Source organism: Euprymna scolopes, chromosome 2 (assembly GCF_053919585.1).
Source record: "Euprymna scolopes isolate OS-2025 chromosome 2, ASM5391958v1, whole genome shotgun sequence".
Classification (NCBI taxonomy): Eukaryota; Metazoa; Mollusca; class Cephalopoda; order Sepiida; family Sepiolidae; genus Euprymna; species Euprymna scolopes.
Genome location: NC_136483.1, coordinates 158,623,493 through 158,643,554, shown reverse-complemented (window position 1 = coordinate 158,643,554; position 20,062 = coordinate 158,623,493). Strand labels below are relative to the sequence as shown.

Sequence of the window (20,062 nt, the reverse complement as noted above, 5' to 3'; positions counted from 1 at the left end):
TGTTTTTTCATGGCCAGTGCTCAAATTAACTAAGAAAATATTCGACTAGCTACAACCACTATATATGATTTCTCCCACTATCTGTGTCTAAGTCTAAACGCAGACTCTATGAACAAAGCTTTTTTTCTCAAAACTGCCTTGCTTTGGAACACTGTTCTGCTGGCCTGCTTCCTGATGTAATACAACATGATAATTTTCAAATCCAATGTAAACAAATTCTTGCTGAACCGTCCCAATAAATAATCACATTCTACCCAACTTACATCATTAACGATTACTACCACCTTATATTCATAAACCTTATCCTCAAGTGACCTTCAAGCCTTGATGAGTGGTGACTCTCTGGTAAAAAGAAAAAAGTAAATAATAGTGTTTATATCTAAAATGCATTTTTTTAAACATCCAATTATCAATCCACAAGCACCGATTCCAGATAAAAAAAATGTCAAAAAGAAAAATTTGAAACTATTGATATTAGTTTTGCTTTTATTAGTAAAAAAAAAACAGAAACTTGCTTTCATTAATATTAATTTGATCCAGGAAACAGCTATAATAATTTTAAATTAAATTTCAATTTTGAAATAAAATAAGATTTATAGAACTTACATATTGTTAGAAATTACATAACTACCCTAGAGTTTAATTTAGCCTTAAATGTAACCTCGAGTTGCATAAATGAGAAAAAAAAAAATATATATATATATATAAAGTTGCACTGATATTTGTTTTGTTTTTATTTTAAAATTCATTTATAAGACTGCGTTATAGTTTCAGTAATATTAATTTTTAATAATGAAAAAGGCTAATATTTGTTTTATTTTTATAAATAAAATAAAATTTATAAAACTGATCTTTTACTTGTAACTGTATAAATATATCAGTTTTCTTCAGTCTAAACTATAGACTGGTAGAAGTTTAAATGTAATGAGAACAAATATCTTGCTGCACATTTCCTCCTCTGTGTCTAAATCTAAACACAAATTCCATGAACAAAGAATTGCTCACCTGTGGAACTCTATACCACAGGTCTGCTTTTTGGCTAACTACAAGATGTACATTTTCAAGTACAATGTGAACAAATTATTGTTGAGCCGTTTTCTTAATCAAATTTTACCGAATTTTCACCACTATCGATCATTACATTGTTGTCTCACTGACCATCTTACACCAATTAACCTTTGGCCCCTGCTGAATGGTTTCCAGGCCTTGATAAGGGATGAAGCTTTGTAAAAAAAAAAAAAAAAAGTCTTTAAATCTAACCCGTGAGCACAGTAGCTTATATATATATCAGTGGCAATATGCCTTGTTTTGGATGGATTAAAAAAAAAAAAAAATAAATAAATAAAACGTGAAGTCGAAGTGGTGTTGTACAGATACATAAATAACATAGAAAAGATGAATTTCAAGATGGCTACGTAGGCCTGGAAACGAAATTGACATGCACTTACGTTGTATAACAAAATTTCTTACCTTGCAAATTAACCCTATTAATGGCCGAATTAAGGGAAACTTTAACATTTAAATGTAAATGTTTTTGAGTCTTCCATTAATGGTACACTGCCGGGTATTGGGTTAAGACAAGTTTTTATTAAATTTTTCCAGAATGAAAAAAATTATATGAAACTGTCTCAGACTGCATTTCAACACATACGAGGGGCGTGCAATAAGTAATGCCCCTGACCCACTTCCAGTTGTCTGATCTAGCTGAAATTTTGCATGTGCAATGATTTATATCTCTACGGGTTATGTGGCAAATTACAGCTCTGAACTAATTGTGGTTTCTGTTTTACAGGTGTTTGAACTGAGTCAGGTGTGAAATGGAGCCTGTTGAATGTCGAGCAGTGATCCAGCTTTTGTATTTGAAAGGATGAACACCACAGGAGACTTTTGATGAGATGAAAGAAACTTATGGATCATATGACCTTGTAAAACGCTAGCATCGTGAATTCAAACATGGCTGGAAGTCTGTGGAAACAGCTCCCAGACCTGGTCGCCCCCCCCCCTTCTGCCATTGGTGAGGCATCTGTCCGTCAAGTTGAGGCTGCCATTTTGGAAGATCGGCGCATTACTATTCGCCAAATAGCCCAAGATGTCAAGATTAGTACAGGGTCTGTGGAAACTATCATTCATGACTATTTGCATACGCATAAGGTGTCTGCCAGATGGATTCCCAGGTTGCTCACACTATTCCAGAAGCGAGAAAGTGTAGAGTGCTCAAGGATGAATTTAGAGATGTGCCAAGAAGACGAGTCAAAGTTTTTCAAAAGACTGATTACACAGGATGAAACCTGGGTCCATCACTATGATCCAGAGACCAAAGCCCAGTCAATGCAGTGGAAACACTTGGACTCACCACCTCCAAAGAAGGCAAGGGTGCAGCCCTCCGCTGGCAAGGTCATGCTCACAGTCTTCTGGGACCAGGACGAAGTAGTGACGACAGATTTCCTGGCAAAGGGTACCACAATTACAGGAGCTTATCATGCTTCACTTTTGAGGAAATTAAGGGAAGCTATCAAAATCAAGAGGCAGGGCAAGATCAGCAAAGAGTACTCTCCTCCTACAGGACAACGCTCCGGTACACAACTCGCATGTCGCCAGATCAAAAGCACGGGCGTGTGATTATGAAATCCCTACCCCATCCTTCCTACTCTTCTGACCTTGCACCCTCTGACTTTCACCTCTTCCCAGCCATGAAGTTGTTTTTGAAAGGAAAGCGTTTCCCAGGTGATGCAGCCTTGATTTTTGAAGTCACGTCGTGGTTGGAGGACCAACCTGGGGTGTTCTACAAAAACGGTCTCCAGAGCTGCATCAAACGATGGGAGAAATGCATAACTCTGGGTGGTTCCTATGTAGAGAAAGACTAATAACTGTGCCAAGTTTCGTTGCTCTACCGCTATGGGAAGTGGGTTAGGGGCATTACTTATTACGTACAACTTAATCTTGTGGAAAAAAAAGCCATTTAATAATTACAAGTTAAATACCAATAAAACAAATTTGATAAAATAATTGACAACGTGTGCAAAAAAGTGTTTTAAAACTTGAAAATATAAAAAATATATAAAGGAACAGAACACACAAAAATATCAAGAAAACTGCAAAAATGGTCATTGCCATGCAATAATGATTTTCACACACTATGATCTAAATGAAATAACAAGGAAAAATCTTTTCAATAATATAACATTATTCATTGAATTTAATGACTATATCTTTAATTCATTCATTCAAAATGAATAACTAGTTAAGTTTTAAGTAAATTAAAATAATTTGTCAACAAGACTATCAGAAAAGAATAGATTATAGAAAAATGAATATAAATAACCAGTGCAAAGGTACACTATAACTAACCTAATTCTAAAAACAAGAATAAAAACGATAAAATGAAACAATAAGTAAACTAATAAATGAATAATATTGAGGCTTTCTCCAAAGCCTTTAGAAACATTTAACCCAAACTTTAAACCACACGCCTTAATAGAGTTGCTTCCCTTGCCTAGAAAGAAATTCATTTGGAAGTTTAGAAATTTTTTTTTATTTTAAAAAACTAACTTACAAAAAAATCTTTGATATGTACCTGACAGAGAATGGAGTATGTCTTACTCCAAACATCACGTAAATTGATCAAATAATTTTTTTAAATAAAAAAAATGTGATTTTTTGGAATATGACATCTTTGTTCCATGATGGGTGTGTACATCATAAATTTTTCTCTCTATATTTTTGCTTTGAAAATAAGGTGCTTATGCAGTTTAACAAAGATATTAAAAAACAAAGATAAAAAAATATCTATTATGTACATGCCTATTATGGAATGATATTCTTGTAAAAGAAAAATTGCTTAATTTGATCAAGTAATTTTTTTTGCAGAGAAAAATCAAATTTTATTCAAACATTGGTTAGGAAGAAAGGGGGCAAGGGGAATAACTCCATCTAATTAATTAATAGAACTTCATGTGCATTTTGACAAACTTAAATTTTTTTGACAAAACGCACCCAAAGTTCTAATAATGTTATTAATAAATTTTGAAATAATTTGAAAAAAAAAAAAAGAAAAAAAAAAGAAAAAAAAAAAAAAAGAAAAACAAGTGAAGCACGAATGGTTCCCTGTGAGTGCACAGTAAACGAGGAATGAAAAAAAAAAAAAAAATGACCAAGTTCAGCCCCCCCCCCCCAACTTAGTCCCAAAAAGTCCCCAAGGGACGTCAAATCCTGGTGAAAATGAACAAACGGCGCAATTTTAGGCCTTAAAATATGTAAATTTGCACCATACAAAAAAAAAAAAAAAAAAAAAAAAAAAAAATTGACTGAGTCCATCATGTTGGGGGATCAAAAAAAAAAAAAACAGGAAAAAGGAATATCTAAAATTATTCAAAACTGTAAAAATCTTGTCAAATTTTAACACCCTTCAAGAATTAGATGACGTAATCTACCCTTGCATTCCCCCTCCTTGTAACTAAAATTGCCAATATCTTTATCGCAATTGTCTGAATAAAATTCGATTTTCCTTCATAATAAAAAAAAAAAAAGAAAAATACTTTATCAAATTAAACGATTTTTTAATACTCAAGCTGAGATTGAAACCAAAACATAAAGACAGTGAGTCAAGTATGATAACCATTAGGCCAGCTTGCAACGAATTTAAGAGTTTTCAAACCTACTTATTCTTAAAATAAGGAAGCTATCATGTAAACATTTTGTGCATGCGCAGTTGTGAAACAGTTGACACTCCAAGTAGCAATTTTTCAATTTTGACACCTTAGCAGCCTTTTTTTTTTGTTGGTGAAAACTAATTAAAAAGTTTTCCACATATCTGAATACCCTATATACGAAATTTCAAGCCTGTAGATCAAAAATTCTTTGAGCATATAAATTGAGAACTGTCCTCAGACACACACACACATTCTCACTTTCACTAGCAGGTCGCCTGGCATTGCCTAGTTATAAAATATGCTTAAATATGATATTTTGATTAATGTAGCTTTCGTATTATATTATATTGAACCCAATATATAGTAATAATTTAAAAAGTTAAAAAAAAAAAAAAAAATATGACTTGTGGGCACCACTGAGAATTGAAACCAAAACGTTTAACTTATGATTTACTTTTTACCTTTGATGTTAATGCCTGAGCTATGAAGGCATGTTTGTTGCAAGACTAAAACTTAAAACATGAACCAATAGCTATTACGTTACGCATGCATATTCATAATGCCGTCCTTCAACCTTCACTGGCAAATTCCATTTTTTGAATTTTCACACTTTTGCACCGATTTTCCCTGGCTAACACTCAAATATCAAGTTTTGTATGGGTTCAAATACCCCATATATTAAGTTTCATGCGTGTAGACTAAAAACTTACAGAGGAGTTTGGTAGGCAAAATATTTTAAACAAATATATATATGCATACATAACTATATAAAGAAAGAGGACTGTGTTTACTATAACCTTTTTACGCAAATATAAATCATGTAGAATATCTGCATGAATATAATTACATGTAATAGTTAACTAAAGATGATCATCCCATAAGAAAACCGAAAAAAACTAATCGGGAATTAATTAAAATGAATGTTTAAAAGAATATGCAAATTAGCTACATCTTTTGCAAATGAAGGCAATTCCACGATCCATATATATAACAAAGTTGTATTTTCTTTTTAAATAAATAAAAAAGTTTTAATATGGATATCAATACTCAAAAAAACCCAAATTTATAGAATTATAGATGTATATATATGCTGTTTTGGTAAAATATATTTTTTCAATTATATTTCATTCTTTGTGTATACCAATCCTTTCTTTTTAGAAGCTCAATGTCAGTTAAATCTAACAACAGAGCATATATAAAAGAATAACAGTATAGTTACACTCCATAACGAAACGGACCTGTAAAAAAATGTACTGAAATTTTAACATGCTGGAGGAGCTGTTTTTCATGAAAAACAAGCCAAAACTATATGGTCCCCAGACTAATGCCATTGTCATGTTTTTGTTGTAGGACTGGAAAGAATCATGTGGTTAACCGTATAGCTGATTACCTCAAGCGAACACTTTCTCCCAAGGATATGGAACATCCAGCTGCACTTGTTGCAGCTTCCACTGCCACTGCAGCCAGTAAAATAAACGGCACCATACTTCACACAGCTTTTCTTCTATTTTTCACGGCAGATCAAGAAAGACCCTTTTTGATGAAACTCTAAATGATCTACGTACAAAGTACCAATATTAGAAGGTTCTTATAACTGACGAAATCCATGACTGCCTATGAACGCTAGCTGAGTTTATTATTTAAACTCCTCGGCCTAACATTCACAGGTGACAAACATGAATGAGAATCAATACATAGTTAATTCGAATTGTAAAACAAATCCAAGTTGATATGTTCTTAGTTACTTGCCTCCCCACGAGGGTATAGTTAGATAAAGATATGATCTTCATTCATGTGTAAAAGGCACTTAAAAAAAAAAAAAAAAAAAAAAAAAAAATGAGTTGACTGCGTAATCTTATATTGTAAACCAATCGCATATATTAAAAGTTCAATCTACAAATATATAATCAATATTTGTAAAATCGAGTCTACAAGAGTTACTTCCCTTGCTCTGTTAGCCAAAGACAGTCGCAGAACTGTTACCTATTTTGACCATTAAACCCTTGGCCTGATGTAAAACATTTGGGCTAAAACAGCCAAATGACACGGTTTCATGACAAATGATGCCTTAATTTTTTTAAATTTGGTACCATTTAAAACTCCTATTTAGATAAGTATGAATTTTAGGAGAAAAATAAAAATTAGCCCCAAAAGGTGTTTTTCACCCTTAAAACACCCTGGGGCTCAAGCCCCAGAATTTTCTCAAGGTTAAATATTACGTTTCCAGATGTATATCCATGCAGTCTTGCTTTTGGGTAATTTTCAGGAAAATCTAATGGTCGGAAATATTCTATGTCCCGAAAGTGCTATTTTTTGCCTTTTTGACCACCTCTTAACCTCCTGGGGATGCAAGCAGAATTTTTATCAAAAATCCAAGATTGTTACAATTCCTCTCTTGGGTAGTTATAACTTCAGGCAAAATTTCAGAAAAATGTAATTTGTAATTAAGGAGAATTTTGGGAACGAATGGACGAACACAGGAGGGTGAACTCTAAGGTCCAAATCCAACTAAGTCGGTGGAGTAATAAATATTTGGATCTTGGAATGTAATTATACTGTTGTGCATGTATATATATATATATATATATATATATATATATATATATATATATATATAGTCGAGATAAAGTACTGTTTTGCTGTTAGTACAGCAAGACTAACACTCATCCCTAGCCAGAGAGTGAACCTACAACCATCTAGTTGATAGTCAGCAGTTCTAACCTATATATATATATATATATATATATATATATATAGATAAATCAATGCCTGTATGTGTGATGTAAAGGTTAAGAGAATTTACATAAAATTTTAAAGTATATTCTCAATTTACATCACACATATTAGACATTAATTCAAAGAGTTTTCCAATATTTCAGCTTCTTTCCAACTACATTAGAGAGTGAGACAGGACGAGGAAGGCAGTAACCACAAAGAAAGTAATATGTCTAAAAAGTATCAGACCTTAGGCTAGAAAAAATATTTCACAAACCTGACAGGGTTTGGACCCTAATCCCCTTCAAAGTAGGCCCCTTGTACTTGCACACACTTAGCCCACTGATCGTTCCACTGCTAAAGGTTTTTTTTTTTTGGAATGGTGTTCATCTATGCCGTTGCGTTCTACATTATCTCATCTCTATTCTCAAAATGGGACCCTTTCAATGGCATCTTCAATTTTGGAAACAACCAGAAGGAGCAAGGAGCCATGTCTGGCGAGTAGGGAGGTTGGCGAATTGTTGGATCAAATGGGAGGAATGTGCGGGAGCGTTGTCATTTTCGCAGTCCACATGGCTGGTCTTTTGTATCGAACTGCATCAAAGAGACGCCGGAGAACATCTTGATAGTACTACTTTGTCATTGATAGTATGATAGTACTCCTTTGTAAGTTTTTGTCCTTCTGGTACGTATTCATAATGCACAATTCAACAAATATCAAAAAGACAGTCAGCATCACCATTATTTTGCTATGCTCCTGCTGCGGTTTTTCGGCCTTGAAGATTCGGGATGTTTTAATTGCGACGACTGTCTTTTTATTTCTGGGTCGTACCTGTACATCCATGACTCATCTCCAGTTATCACGACTTCTGGTTGTTTCCAAAATTGAAGACGCTACTGAAAGGATCCTGTTTTGAGAGCAGAGAAGAGATAATCCGAAACGTGATAGCAGAGATGAACATCATTCCAAGAGGTGCTTCTAACGATCGGTGGGCTAAGTGTGTGCAAGCACAAAGAGCCTACTTTGAAGGGGATTAGAGTCTAAACCCCGTCAGGTATGTGAAATATTTTTTTTGGCCTAAGGTTGGATACTTTTTAGACAGGCCTTGTATACTGTTAAAAGTACATAGTAATTTTCTCATTCAATTCCAAGCAATGTCAGGTCTTCCTGCTAGTTAATACCAAAATTGAGGAAATATGGAAAAAATACAAAAGAAAAAACAGATTATTATTTCAGTAAAATCAATTTTTGGTATAAACTATAGAAATTATCCAAGTAAAGATTTTTTTTTCATCCACAACCCTTGAAAGGTCACCAACATAACATGCAAACATCCAACAATATATCAGTTTCATTTAATCCTAACAAAAGCCAACAAACATTACCTTGAAAGCAGGCAATGTTATTCATAGTACCCAGTATTCTCATAGGTAAAAAAAAAAGAAAAAAAGCTCAGAATTTGAGATAACATTCTGATATGTAATCTATCCCAGGTTACGCTGGAATGTTGAAAATTGTGATTTTATTGTGATTTTGCTGTGAAGGTTTGTTGGTGCAGGAAGAGTTTAAGGGTTAAGTTGCTGACATATGTAAAACTTCGTAGCTGGAGTCGATGATAGCAACCTGAAATAGGCCATTCAGGTACATGTGTAAAAGAATGCGGAAAGAAAGAAAGAAAAAAAGAGAGAAAGCATGAAAGAAAGAAAAGATATCTTTTCTCTTGCATGCAAGTCAGTCTGGTTTATGATTTTGGCGAAACAGATGTGTCGAGATTGGCGCAAGAATGCGTCGGAGAAAGAAATGGAAAAAAAGAGTTAATGAAGGGCCGATAAGAAAGAATGTTGAACCACCAAGACTGAGAAAGAAATAAACCAAGCATTAATTAAAAGAAACCTCCGACTTGTTATTTTATGCATACGTTTCCCTTTGCAGTTACGAACGATGAAGCCAAGAGGCAGAAAGATATGTAAACCAATCTCTGGTCCCCCCTCGCCAATCTTTCATGAAAAACACCCGTCTAGCCGAATCCACTGTGAAAAATTTCCCCCACTCTTTATCTGTGCCTAAATCAAAACGCGGATTCCCTGAACAAACCTTCTTTCTTAGAACTGCACGCCTGTGGAACTCTGTTCCATCTGCCTGCTTCCCACCTGACTACAACTTGGGTATCTTCAAGTCCAACGTTAACAAATTCCTAATGAACCGCCCCCTTAAGTAAACACTTCATCAAATCTCCACACTAACGTAATGTACTTGCAATAACCCTTATCCCTGAGTGGCTTCCGGGCCTTGATAAGTGGTGACCACTATGTAAAAAAAAAAAAAAAAGAAAAAAAAAGACACCTTTAAGACATTATGAACATGGCCATATGTAGACACTAGATATATCACGATTACATACATAGATACAGACAAAGAGACACACATAATGAGATATGAACACAACAAACTATACCCCCCCCCTTCCCCCGGAAATCTTACAATTCTTTTCTTATGCCAGCAGCATTAACACTAGGCAGGTTGAATCAGCTTCCCTTGGAAGAGGAAGTTTCATGGGAATATCGAGTCAGGAAGCAGTTTCACGTATATCTCGAAAAATGAAAAAGAATTTTAAAAACTACCAGGCAAATATACCCGGTGAGCCAAGTGCAAGAAAGATGCAAACAATTGCACTTAAAGGGACAGTTAACATCTTTAAAAGATCTCTCAGTTGGAATGTACGAGATAACAGTTGAATTTCTGGCCATCTAGTAGCATGCCCCATCTCCAGATTGAACAAAATAAGAAAACTGAAAAAAGGAGAATACACGATATGTAACATTATTTGGAGCCCTAAAAAGTACTTTATACATACATGTAAAGACATCCATGTATAAGGCATTGTTTTGCAAAGTCATAAAAGGTTAATATGACGCTATAAAACATACACTTATTTAGATACACTGTATATAACATTACTACTTACGCAACAAAGATTTCAGAGCCCAGTCAACTCTACTATTTAACTAATAGCTGGAGAGAAGACAGATTTATACTTTTCAAAAGGTGTCATGGGAGGACATTTTCCTCATAAAAGTATTAAGATATTATAAAGTGCAAAGATCTATGTTGGCAGTAATCAAGGAAAAATGCAGACAAAATAAGATTTGGAATCACTCAGCAAAAGATGGCCTCGAAACCAATAGAAATGATGAAATTGCAAGGAGAAAATAAATTACTTTGTACCATGATGACCAATGCTCAATCTAAATCTGACATGAAAAAAAAAAAAAAAAAAAAAATTACAGTAAGCAACAAAGAATCAACCACCAAAAAAGTTTATATTTCAATTTTTTCAGAAACAATAGGGGTGGTTATCCAGGATTCCCCTTATACTAAAAAAAAAAAACAAAAAAAAAACAGAAAAATTCTTTATAATATATGTACTCATGAGGAAAAATCATGTAAATTGATTAAGTAGTTTTATTTTTACAAAAAAAAAAAAAAAAAAAAATCGATTTTAAGCGATTAAAGGGAAATCATAGGCATTACCCGGTTGATCTTGTTCTTATTTCTTCAATATGGCAACAAAAAATAGTTCCTTTTTGCTAACTCATCTTTTTTTCTTTTTTTTTTTACATAGGAGTCACCACTTATCAAGGCCCGAAGGCCACTCGAGGATAAGGGTTAATGAGTATACATTAATCAATGGGATTATAGAGTAGCAATCGTAAGTAGTGGAAATTTTGTAAATTAGATTACTTAAGGGGACGGTTCATCAAACTCATAAACTTTGATTTTCTTAGTTAAAAACTGCTCGATCAATTTATGTAATTTTGGAATACGACATCTTCATTCCATCACTAGCATGTACATCATACATATTTTTTATTATTTTTGTTTTTAATTCTGGACAAGAACCATAATAGGTATTTGTTCTGGCATTGAAAAAAACATAAAAACGATTGATATGCTGCGAATGCATACAAACTAAACCAATTTGAGGTTGACCGAGTACACTATTGTAAGTGGACCCAAACAGAAGAGATTGCTCAGTTGATGTTTGGAAGAGAATACTGGACACTGTTGCATTAGTAGAAGAGAAGGGGGAAGGAGAGTTATGTTAGGAGCCATAACTAAAGCAATCAGGCAAGAGAAAGAGAAGCGAAGTGCTGACAGTTCAAACCTGCGATTGATGCTTCGGTGGTGCACATCTTCCATCACAGTTCGTAGGTTGTAGTTGATGTTTTTGCCTCGCTCTGTGTGCAGTTCAAATTTGGTCTTCACAGCCGATTTAGAAATGCATTCCTGAAAAAAAAAAAAAAAAAAAAAAATTGAATGTACTAAGATTATACTACAAGATGTTTTCTATTTACATTTTAAGATGATCAAGGTAGGTGGGTAAGATGTTATAAATTGTTATTACAGTGGTACTGTCATGTATTACACTTCACTATAGTATGGCTTACAAATTTAACATTTAAATTTGGGTTCTTGTTCAGAACTCCCTCTTTATCAAAAAACAAAATTAAAGAAAAATCTACATACCATGATAAAACGAAATTATCATATTTCAAAAATCTCGCAACTTAGAAAGTTTTATTTTTAAATAAGAAAATCAAATTTTATGAATAACTGAAGAACAGCAGTCTTGTCTACCATTTTATAAATAATCTAGAACACAAAAAGGAAGATAACTCAATTCAAACTTGCAAGATTTAAGTCTTAAGGCTTACAAATTACTATTAATTGTTTACAAATGAGTTTCGTTATAATATCTTGTTTTTATAAAGAAAATTTGATCAATCTACATAATTTTTGGAATATGATACATTATTTCTGCCACAGGTACATGTATCATACAGATTTTTCTTTATTTTTTATTGATATGGAGGAAATCTGGGCAAGAACAAAATTTTTTAAATTAATTTAATTATTGTTAAATAAAATATACAACAAAAAACAATAAAAAGCAGCTATTTTTTCTTGTGGTACTTGCAAACATTGGGTATGCAAGAATTGAAGTCAAATTACTGCTACGTTAAAAGATGATGACCAGTTTAGGTGCGACAAGTATAAGAATGGAGATGGATGAGAACTCAGATGCGGAGAAAGTATATTTAGATGGAGAAGTTATTAAAATTGTCCAGATATTTTGTAACCTAAGTGATACCATTGGAGCACAGGGTGGAATAGCGTTTTTTTTTTTTTTTTTTTTTTTTCATTTTCAAACCAAACAAGGCACAGTACCACTTCAATGTAAGGGGCTACTACCTGAGACATAATTTTCAGGGATACTATGTAGGTAGTTTAGCAGCAAGATGTCTGTTTACATTACATTTGAACTTCTGCATGTCAGTATAGTCATGAAAGCAGGAACCTGGAAAGGAATTCCAAAGTCTAGCAGTCCAAGACTGTAAGGCTTTCTGGCATCTGGGAATCTGTGTGTAGGAGTGGGATTTTGCTGCGTGTCGGGTTTGTTGGTGGTATTTATGTCGAGGGAGTACAAAGTCTTATAGTTCGCCGGAGCAGCTACCATTAAAATACCTGTAAAATTGGCAGACAGATGCAGCATTTTGTTGATAGAACAGAGGTCGAAGCCTAGCTGACAGTGTGGGATCTATTAGGTTGGCAACTCTTTTGAACCTTGTCTAAGAGTGAGAAGACTAGTAGAAGATGCACCAGCCGAAACACGGCAACAATATTCCATACATGGGCGAATGGTGCTAGAATGATTGTGAAAGTTAAGAGTGGATGAAGTAAGGTCAGGGAACTTTAGTTATTACTAATCAGCAAAGCGTTACCATTTAATCAAACGAAGAGACTATTAGGCATGTGTATGCAGTGTGATTATATATGATAGTGAAACCTGACCAGTGAGAGTTGAGGATATGCACTGTATAGGAAGATGATATGAGAATGATACGATGGATCTGTAATGCAAGTCAAAAAGAATTAATTCTGATGATGTCAGAGATGATCAAATCTGTACAGTATAGGAAGATATGTGCAGAAAAGGAGACTTTGTTGGTATGGTTATATTGGAAGAATGTATGAGAGTTCTTGGGATAGTAGATGTAGAAAAGTTGAAGCAGCAAGATCTATTGATTACAGAAAATATGGAAAATGATAAGGATGGTGGGATCCTTCTACTGCTCCAGTAGATATCTCACTCCTGATGGAATTCTCTACCTATATAAGAGCCAGGTACGTCCAAGGATGGAATACTGTTGCCACATCTGAGCAGGAGCTGCTAGACAGGCCTTATCCTACCCTGACAGGGTTCAAAATAGACTGGAAGATGGCCTTTTCTCTTCCCTGCAACCTCTTTCCCCACAGAAGAGATGTTGCGAGCCTCTCTCTGCTTTATTGTTATTTTCATGGTAAGTGCTCGTCTAAGCTCCAATCTATGGTCCCCACTCACCAAACTTCCACAAAAAACACTCATCTAGGTGAAACCATTATCAATAATTTCTCCCACTCTTTATCCGTGCATAAATCGAAACGTAGATTTCATGAAAAAAGCTTCTTTTTAGAACTGCATGTCTGTGGAACTCTCTTCCGTTTGCCTGCTTTCCAGCTCACTACAATTTGGTCATCTATAAGTTCCACTACTAATGATTACTATGATATTATCCCACTGACTATTGTACACTCATTGACTTTTATCCTCGAGTGGCCTCCAGGCCTTGATAAGTGGTTACACCTATGTAAAAAAAAAAAAAAGAAAAAAAAAAAGGACTTTGTCAAGTAAAAAAAATAATAAAAAAAACCTGGCCAGAGATCAATTAGTTTGAAAATCTGTTTTTAAGAGCCATATAACACATACCAACATGTACAACGGACGGTCAACAAAATATGATGAAAATTATATCTATATATATTTTTAATCTTAGTCTTTCTGATCTCATAAAGTTGCAATTACAATAAAATTTTTAAAAAAATTAAATAATTAAATCTGTGGGAAGGTTAATAAAACTGTTGTTTTTATTGCAACAGAATTTGCATCAGTCAGATTGATCTAGCTTTTTCTCCAACCTGCACTACATTCCAAAAGCATGGTTTTCGGCAAGGTCACACAGAATCCACCGTCATAGGCTGACCGCTTGTGGATCCGAGAGCAAAGCCGGATCCTCCCTGATGGCTGTGACCTACATCCTAAGTTATACTTAGATAGGTTTGCATTACTGAGATTTACGGAGAATTAGATTGTGAATTTCTCCTCATCAAAGACATCGCTGCAACAAGATGGACAGCAATGACTTCAGGAGTGTGTGGATGCAACAATGTAAAATGTTCAAATATATTTAAAGAAACGTGTGCAGATTTTCATGAGTGGATCTGAAATTTAATAACTGTGTTAGGAGCACAGAATACTGTATTCTCGGATAAAATTACAAAATCACAGAATGAAACAAATAGCGATTGTGACCCAATTTATTTTTAACTAGCAGGACCTGTGTACCAGCGTTGCTTGATGGAAATATGACACAAAACCAGAACAGATTCAGTAAAGGACCCTCACACCCTGAAAGGAAATTAAACTACAGTTGTTAGTGGGGACCACTGTCGGCCTCGGAAATAGTGAGCACTTGCAACCATGACTAAAATGAAATCATCTGGCTTCCACTGTTGAGCATTGTTAGCACCGGTGGTTACTGCGATTAGATAGTTACTGTCACTACATGGTACTGGTGGTTACTACTATTTTGAAGCAATTACTTGTGGGCGTTTACTCGTTGTGTCTGATGAGCACTGACTGCCTTAACAACTGTTGGTCACTCGTGTTAACTGTTGGCCATGACCAACAACATGTTTTGTTCTTAGCCTAACTTAAACTAGAAGCACTCTATTCTTCATTCTATGTAATCCTGATTTGCTGCACTAGTGTAGGTGTTTTTGTACTTATGCAGTATACGAACAGAGCTACTATCCATATATCTTATTGAATAAACTAGGTGTCATCAAAATCACAAGAAGAGACAGAATTGTTTTGATAAACAGGGTCACCAACATTCACAAAAGAAGCACTGAAAAAGTAGAATAGTACTCACCTCGAATGTACGTTCAAAGTTAGCAAATTCAAACAAGCGGACTTGGAACCCTTCTTGTAAAGCTCCTGTTGGGGTTGGCGTCCCTTTGTCTTCATGTAATCGGGACACCAGGGCTTCCCGTGCAGAAACAAAAAACACCCGGGTTTCTGCATCTTCTGGTTTTACCACGTTTAATTCTTTGCCTAAAAACTGAATGTTTCTCTCCATGTGTTGCTTTCTCACCTGACAGAGACGGGAAAAAAAAAAAAAAAAAAAATTGGAGTTAACGAATTCAATAAATACAGTCAATACTATTCATGCAACAATTTTGCTATCAATCAAATTTGTTACCTTATCTGCAAACAAGCAAAACAATTGTGATGTAATGTTTCTGATTTTTTGAGATGAGGATTGATTCTTTGAATTCAACTGTTCTCATCCGTATTTGGATTCATCGGACTACTGTTCTCATAAGTGTGATTAAAAATTTCATCCAAATTCCCGACTTCGACAAGATACGCCTGATGAAGGTTGGAGGTTATATTGATCGAAATGTGAAAATCACATTCAAGATGAGAACAGCAGTCCGATGAATCCAAATAATACGAATAACCAATCCTCATCTCAAAAATTCAGAAACATCTTTCTGTTCTCATCTTGAAAATTATTCTTGCAATGTTTTGGCTGATGTAACCTCCCTTAAACTTGGAACTCTTTCTGTAAAACTCGTGAATTTTCACAGAATTTTGAACGTAAACGCTTTATTTAATCCATGGAGTTAGCATACTCTCGTTCCGTCAGCCATGACCAAGTGGAAGTCTTAGGTGGTTTGCAATTGTATTCTTAGTATCAGTAAGTATTGAGGATTGAACTTCAATCTCTAGAAGAGTTTCACTTAAAACTCAATTTTACCAAGTACTTTATCCGTTATGCCACGGGTCCTTGCGGTCAATTTGTGTATTAATTTGGAAGCCTTAACCTATTCTTGCTTTTAGATGTATTAGATTACTATAGATCACTGATTACTTCATATCACTATGTGTGTGCGCGTGTAATGTAACCTCCAGCCTTATTCAGATCGACATTGTCGAATGCAGAAATCTTTGTCGAACTCTGCACAGAATTCTAAACAAATCTCTACTTAATCAAAATGGGGTAGCATATTCTCGTTCTATCAGCCTTCACCTCGTAGCAATTAATTCGCAATTGTATTCTATCACTTGAACTGATGATCAAATAGCATAATGAATAAAATTCTGTTTTAAATGATACTCTTCTGGAGGTTGAAGGCTCAGCCCATCCTGTGGATTAAATAAAGGGTTCAGGTTGAAATTGCATACTTATTATTGAGTTCAACAGAAAGATTTATTTTGAACCGTCATATTTCACTCGAGTTTTAATATAAATAAATGCCAAGATTTTTGTTAATTGCAAAAATTAAGAAAAACATGACTTTATAAGTTAGATTGAAAATTATTATTTCACTTCATGTCAAAAGTTGATGAATAGAAAATGTTATTTAAATTCAGTAACTTTTCCCTTTTAAATTATTAAAGGAAAAAGTTTCAGTCATGTTTTGGGAGAAAATGTGGTACTTAATTCAGTTTATGACCCAATCTCTGGTGACTTCATGTCAACATTTTCTGGAAGATTATATAAGCAGCAAAAAGATGCTGAAGAGAAAACTGTCAGAAGATTAATTTAAAATGTGACACTTTCCTTCCCCAGATTAATAATGGCTTTCTATTTAGAAATCCATCTAAGCATAGGGAAATAGGGAATTTCACGTTGATATAGTGTTGAAAGTTATTTTCAGTTCAAAAATTTTTTCTTGATTTAATAAATTTCAAGTTTTCATTGAAATTTGTTATCTTCTGACAACTGATTGGATAAATGCTTCATCATCTTCCGGTTGCTTACATGACCTGCAGGAAGATGCTGATGCAAAGCTGCCAGAGATTAGGTTGTAAACTGGATAAGTATCGAAAATGCTTTTGCAAGAGAATTAAAAAGCCACCCTTACCTCGTCAATGTCTTCTTCAATGGCTGAAATATCCCATCGATTTTGGAGGACAAAAATGTTTGGTTTGGACAATTTTGAGCTAACCTTATGAAAGAAGTTCTTTTCCTGAAAATAAAGAAAAAAAATGTTATACTTTGGCTAGTTAATTACTACATATATTTCTAGAGAAATACTTCAAACACAATCAGATCCTTCCCAAACAAGAGAAAAATCCAGATTGTCTTCGATGAACATATGTCAAAACAACATGATATCAATGCAGGTGTGTCTCAGAGACCATTATTATTCCTGTTATTCCCTGATAAAACTGTCTGAGAAAGGTATATTTGCTGATGACATCACACTCTATAATAAACATGAGGGGAAAAAGGAATGTACATATATCCAGGGCAATGGCAGAAATCTTAGAAAACGACCTTCAATCAGTAGTGGAATGGGACCCGTAAGTGGATGGTAACATTTAATGCTACTAAGACTAAGCTTCTTTCCCTTAATAACTACAAAGAATACCTTCTCAACCACCGATTGCCATGACAAATAACATCCTATCTGAGAGTTAATCCTTGAAACTCCTGTTTAATATTCATAGGCTACATTAATTTGAACAAATACATTGAGGACATTGCCAAAGCTGCTGCAAAGAAGGTGCCCCCGCCCCTCTACCATGCTAGAAAATTATTGACATCAGAGAGTATCCTATATCTTTACAAACCCATAATTCGTCCATGCATGGCATATTGCTGCCACGTATGGGCTGATGCCTCATTCTTAGGCAGGATCAAAAAAACAAAAATGTCTCAAATCTAATAGGTCCAGCATTCTATTCTAATAATTCGGACAGCTTTCGACTCTAATAATTTATTCTTTTGGATCGATAGAATTTGGAATTCACTTCCTGTTTCCCTGAGTGTAGTAGCCTGCAGAAATTATGTCTAACAGGGTACTCTGAGGAGTTAAGTATGGAGATGTCTGTTAGATCCCAAATAGTAGCCCTTTGTATCCAAGTAACAATATGAAGTTATCTCTGACTCCATTAGCAAAGAATAAATCGTTTCGGCCAATCTTAACCATGAGAAATATCATTGAAATTTAAACATTTATTTTGAAAGGTCTTAACGTCTGTCAGAATGATCTAATGATTACAACATCATGATCAGTAAATGCAAGATATTGTGATACATTTATAAAAATGTATAATAAATTATTTTTATTGATTTTCAAACCGAGAGAAGATATATTTTCTCTACATTTTATTATTTTGTGCTCTAAAAGCCGATTGCCATCTGCTCATTTCCATTAGGTAAACAAAAAGAAGAGGAGGAGACCGATGAACAGGAGGAGAAGAAAGAGATTATGAATGAAGGGCAGAAGACGAAAGAGAAAAGGAAACTCATAGACGAGAGAGGGGGAGAGGAAAGATAGAGAGAAATAAACCGTATAGAGAGAGAGACTGTATAAAGAGAGGGGGAGGACTGAAAAAAAGTGGTCAACAGTCAGGTAGAGCCTTGCGCTGAGGAGCGAAGGTCAGGGTGACAAAGGCAGCAAAAGGCAATGGCAACAACGACTACAACAGTTAATGTGGGGCAACCAATGAAAAGATGAGTGAAGAGGAGTAAAGATGACGAGAAGGACGTCTACATACGTGCGCGTGTAATTCATGACGACATTGGATGGTGGGAAATACAAATGTTATCAAGCAAAACAAGAATAAATCCCAACGGCGACACAGCTGGATGGAAAAATCGAAAGAATGGCGAAATCCTAATGACAAGCTCGTGATTTCATATGAGCTTCAGGAACGAGAATTTGAGAGCCAACCACGCACATAACAAATATAAGCAACAAAAGAAGATGATCAAATACGAACAAATCAAAAGAAAGAAGCCATAACAACAATGAGGGAAAAAGCCTTAGTGTTCTGTCCCAGCATCACATCATAAGCCTCTGTAACATGTACCACTTGCAACAACTCTAAAAGAATGCCACCCCCCCACCTCAACCTAACATACTATTAACACTGGAAGCCACATAACCTTTCCAGTGTGTATGATTAAATCACTTCCAATACAGAGGTTGACTGATTGGTTGTTTAATGGCATATCCATCATTGTTGAATTATTTCATGCTGAATCCAGTCATTTTCGAAAAAAACTTTTTATGCTACAAGTACATTATATCTTCAAATATTTGTTCATGGTATTTGGTTTGATTGTTTTGTAGAAGAAAATTGTTGTTTTTGTTTATGACTTTGGAGAACATGATTGAGTTTTATAAATGGAAAAGAAAAAATCCAAAAAAACCAATAACATCAATATTTGGTGCATTTTTGGTCAGGAAGCTAGTATCTTCAGAGGACCTGATCCGATAGCACCAGATACCCTAACAGGTGTCACCACTCTGGGCCAAAATGAACCTGGGAGCAATCGTAACTTAGGAGCAACTGCACATTGTCGACAGCACCCAAATCAAGCTTCAACAATCTTAAGGTCATGCTCCATTACAAAGTTACTAATTACTTGTGTCTTCATAAGAAGTACAATTAGATACAAGTGTGGTGGAAAAATATCAAGCTACACAATTAAAAATAAAAAAAAAGTGGGGGTGGGGAGCACTCTTGTATTTGGACAAAAAAAAAAAAAAAAAATGCCTCCATCTTAAAGAT

At 34.7% G+C, this 20,062-nt stretch overlaps 1 protein-coding gene across 2 annotated transcripts in view; it reads right to left on the bottom strand.

Moving 5' to 3' along the window:
• Positions 1-20,062, bottom strand: part of LOC145297816 (mitofusin-2-like) — a 130,224-nt gene that overhangs the window by 56,974 nt on the left and 53,188 nt on the right. For both annotated transcript variants that reach the window (XM_080144141.1, XM_080144132.1), the window contains exons 7-9: positions 17,401-17,505; positions 15,399-15,620; positions 11,531-11,652 (exon numbers count right to left, since the gene is read on the bottom strand). In XM_080144141.1, coding sequence (XP_080000267.1) covers positions 11,531-11,652; positions 15,399-15,620; positions 17,401-17,505 — 449 coding nt within the window. The remainder of the gene's footprint in view (positions 1-11,530; positions 11,653-15,398; positions 15,621-17,400; positions 17,506-20,062) is intronic.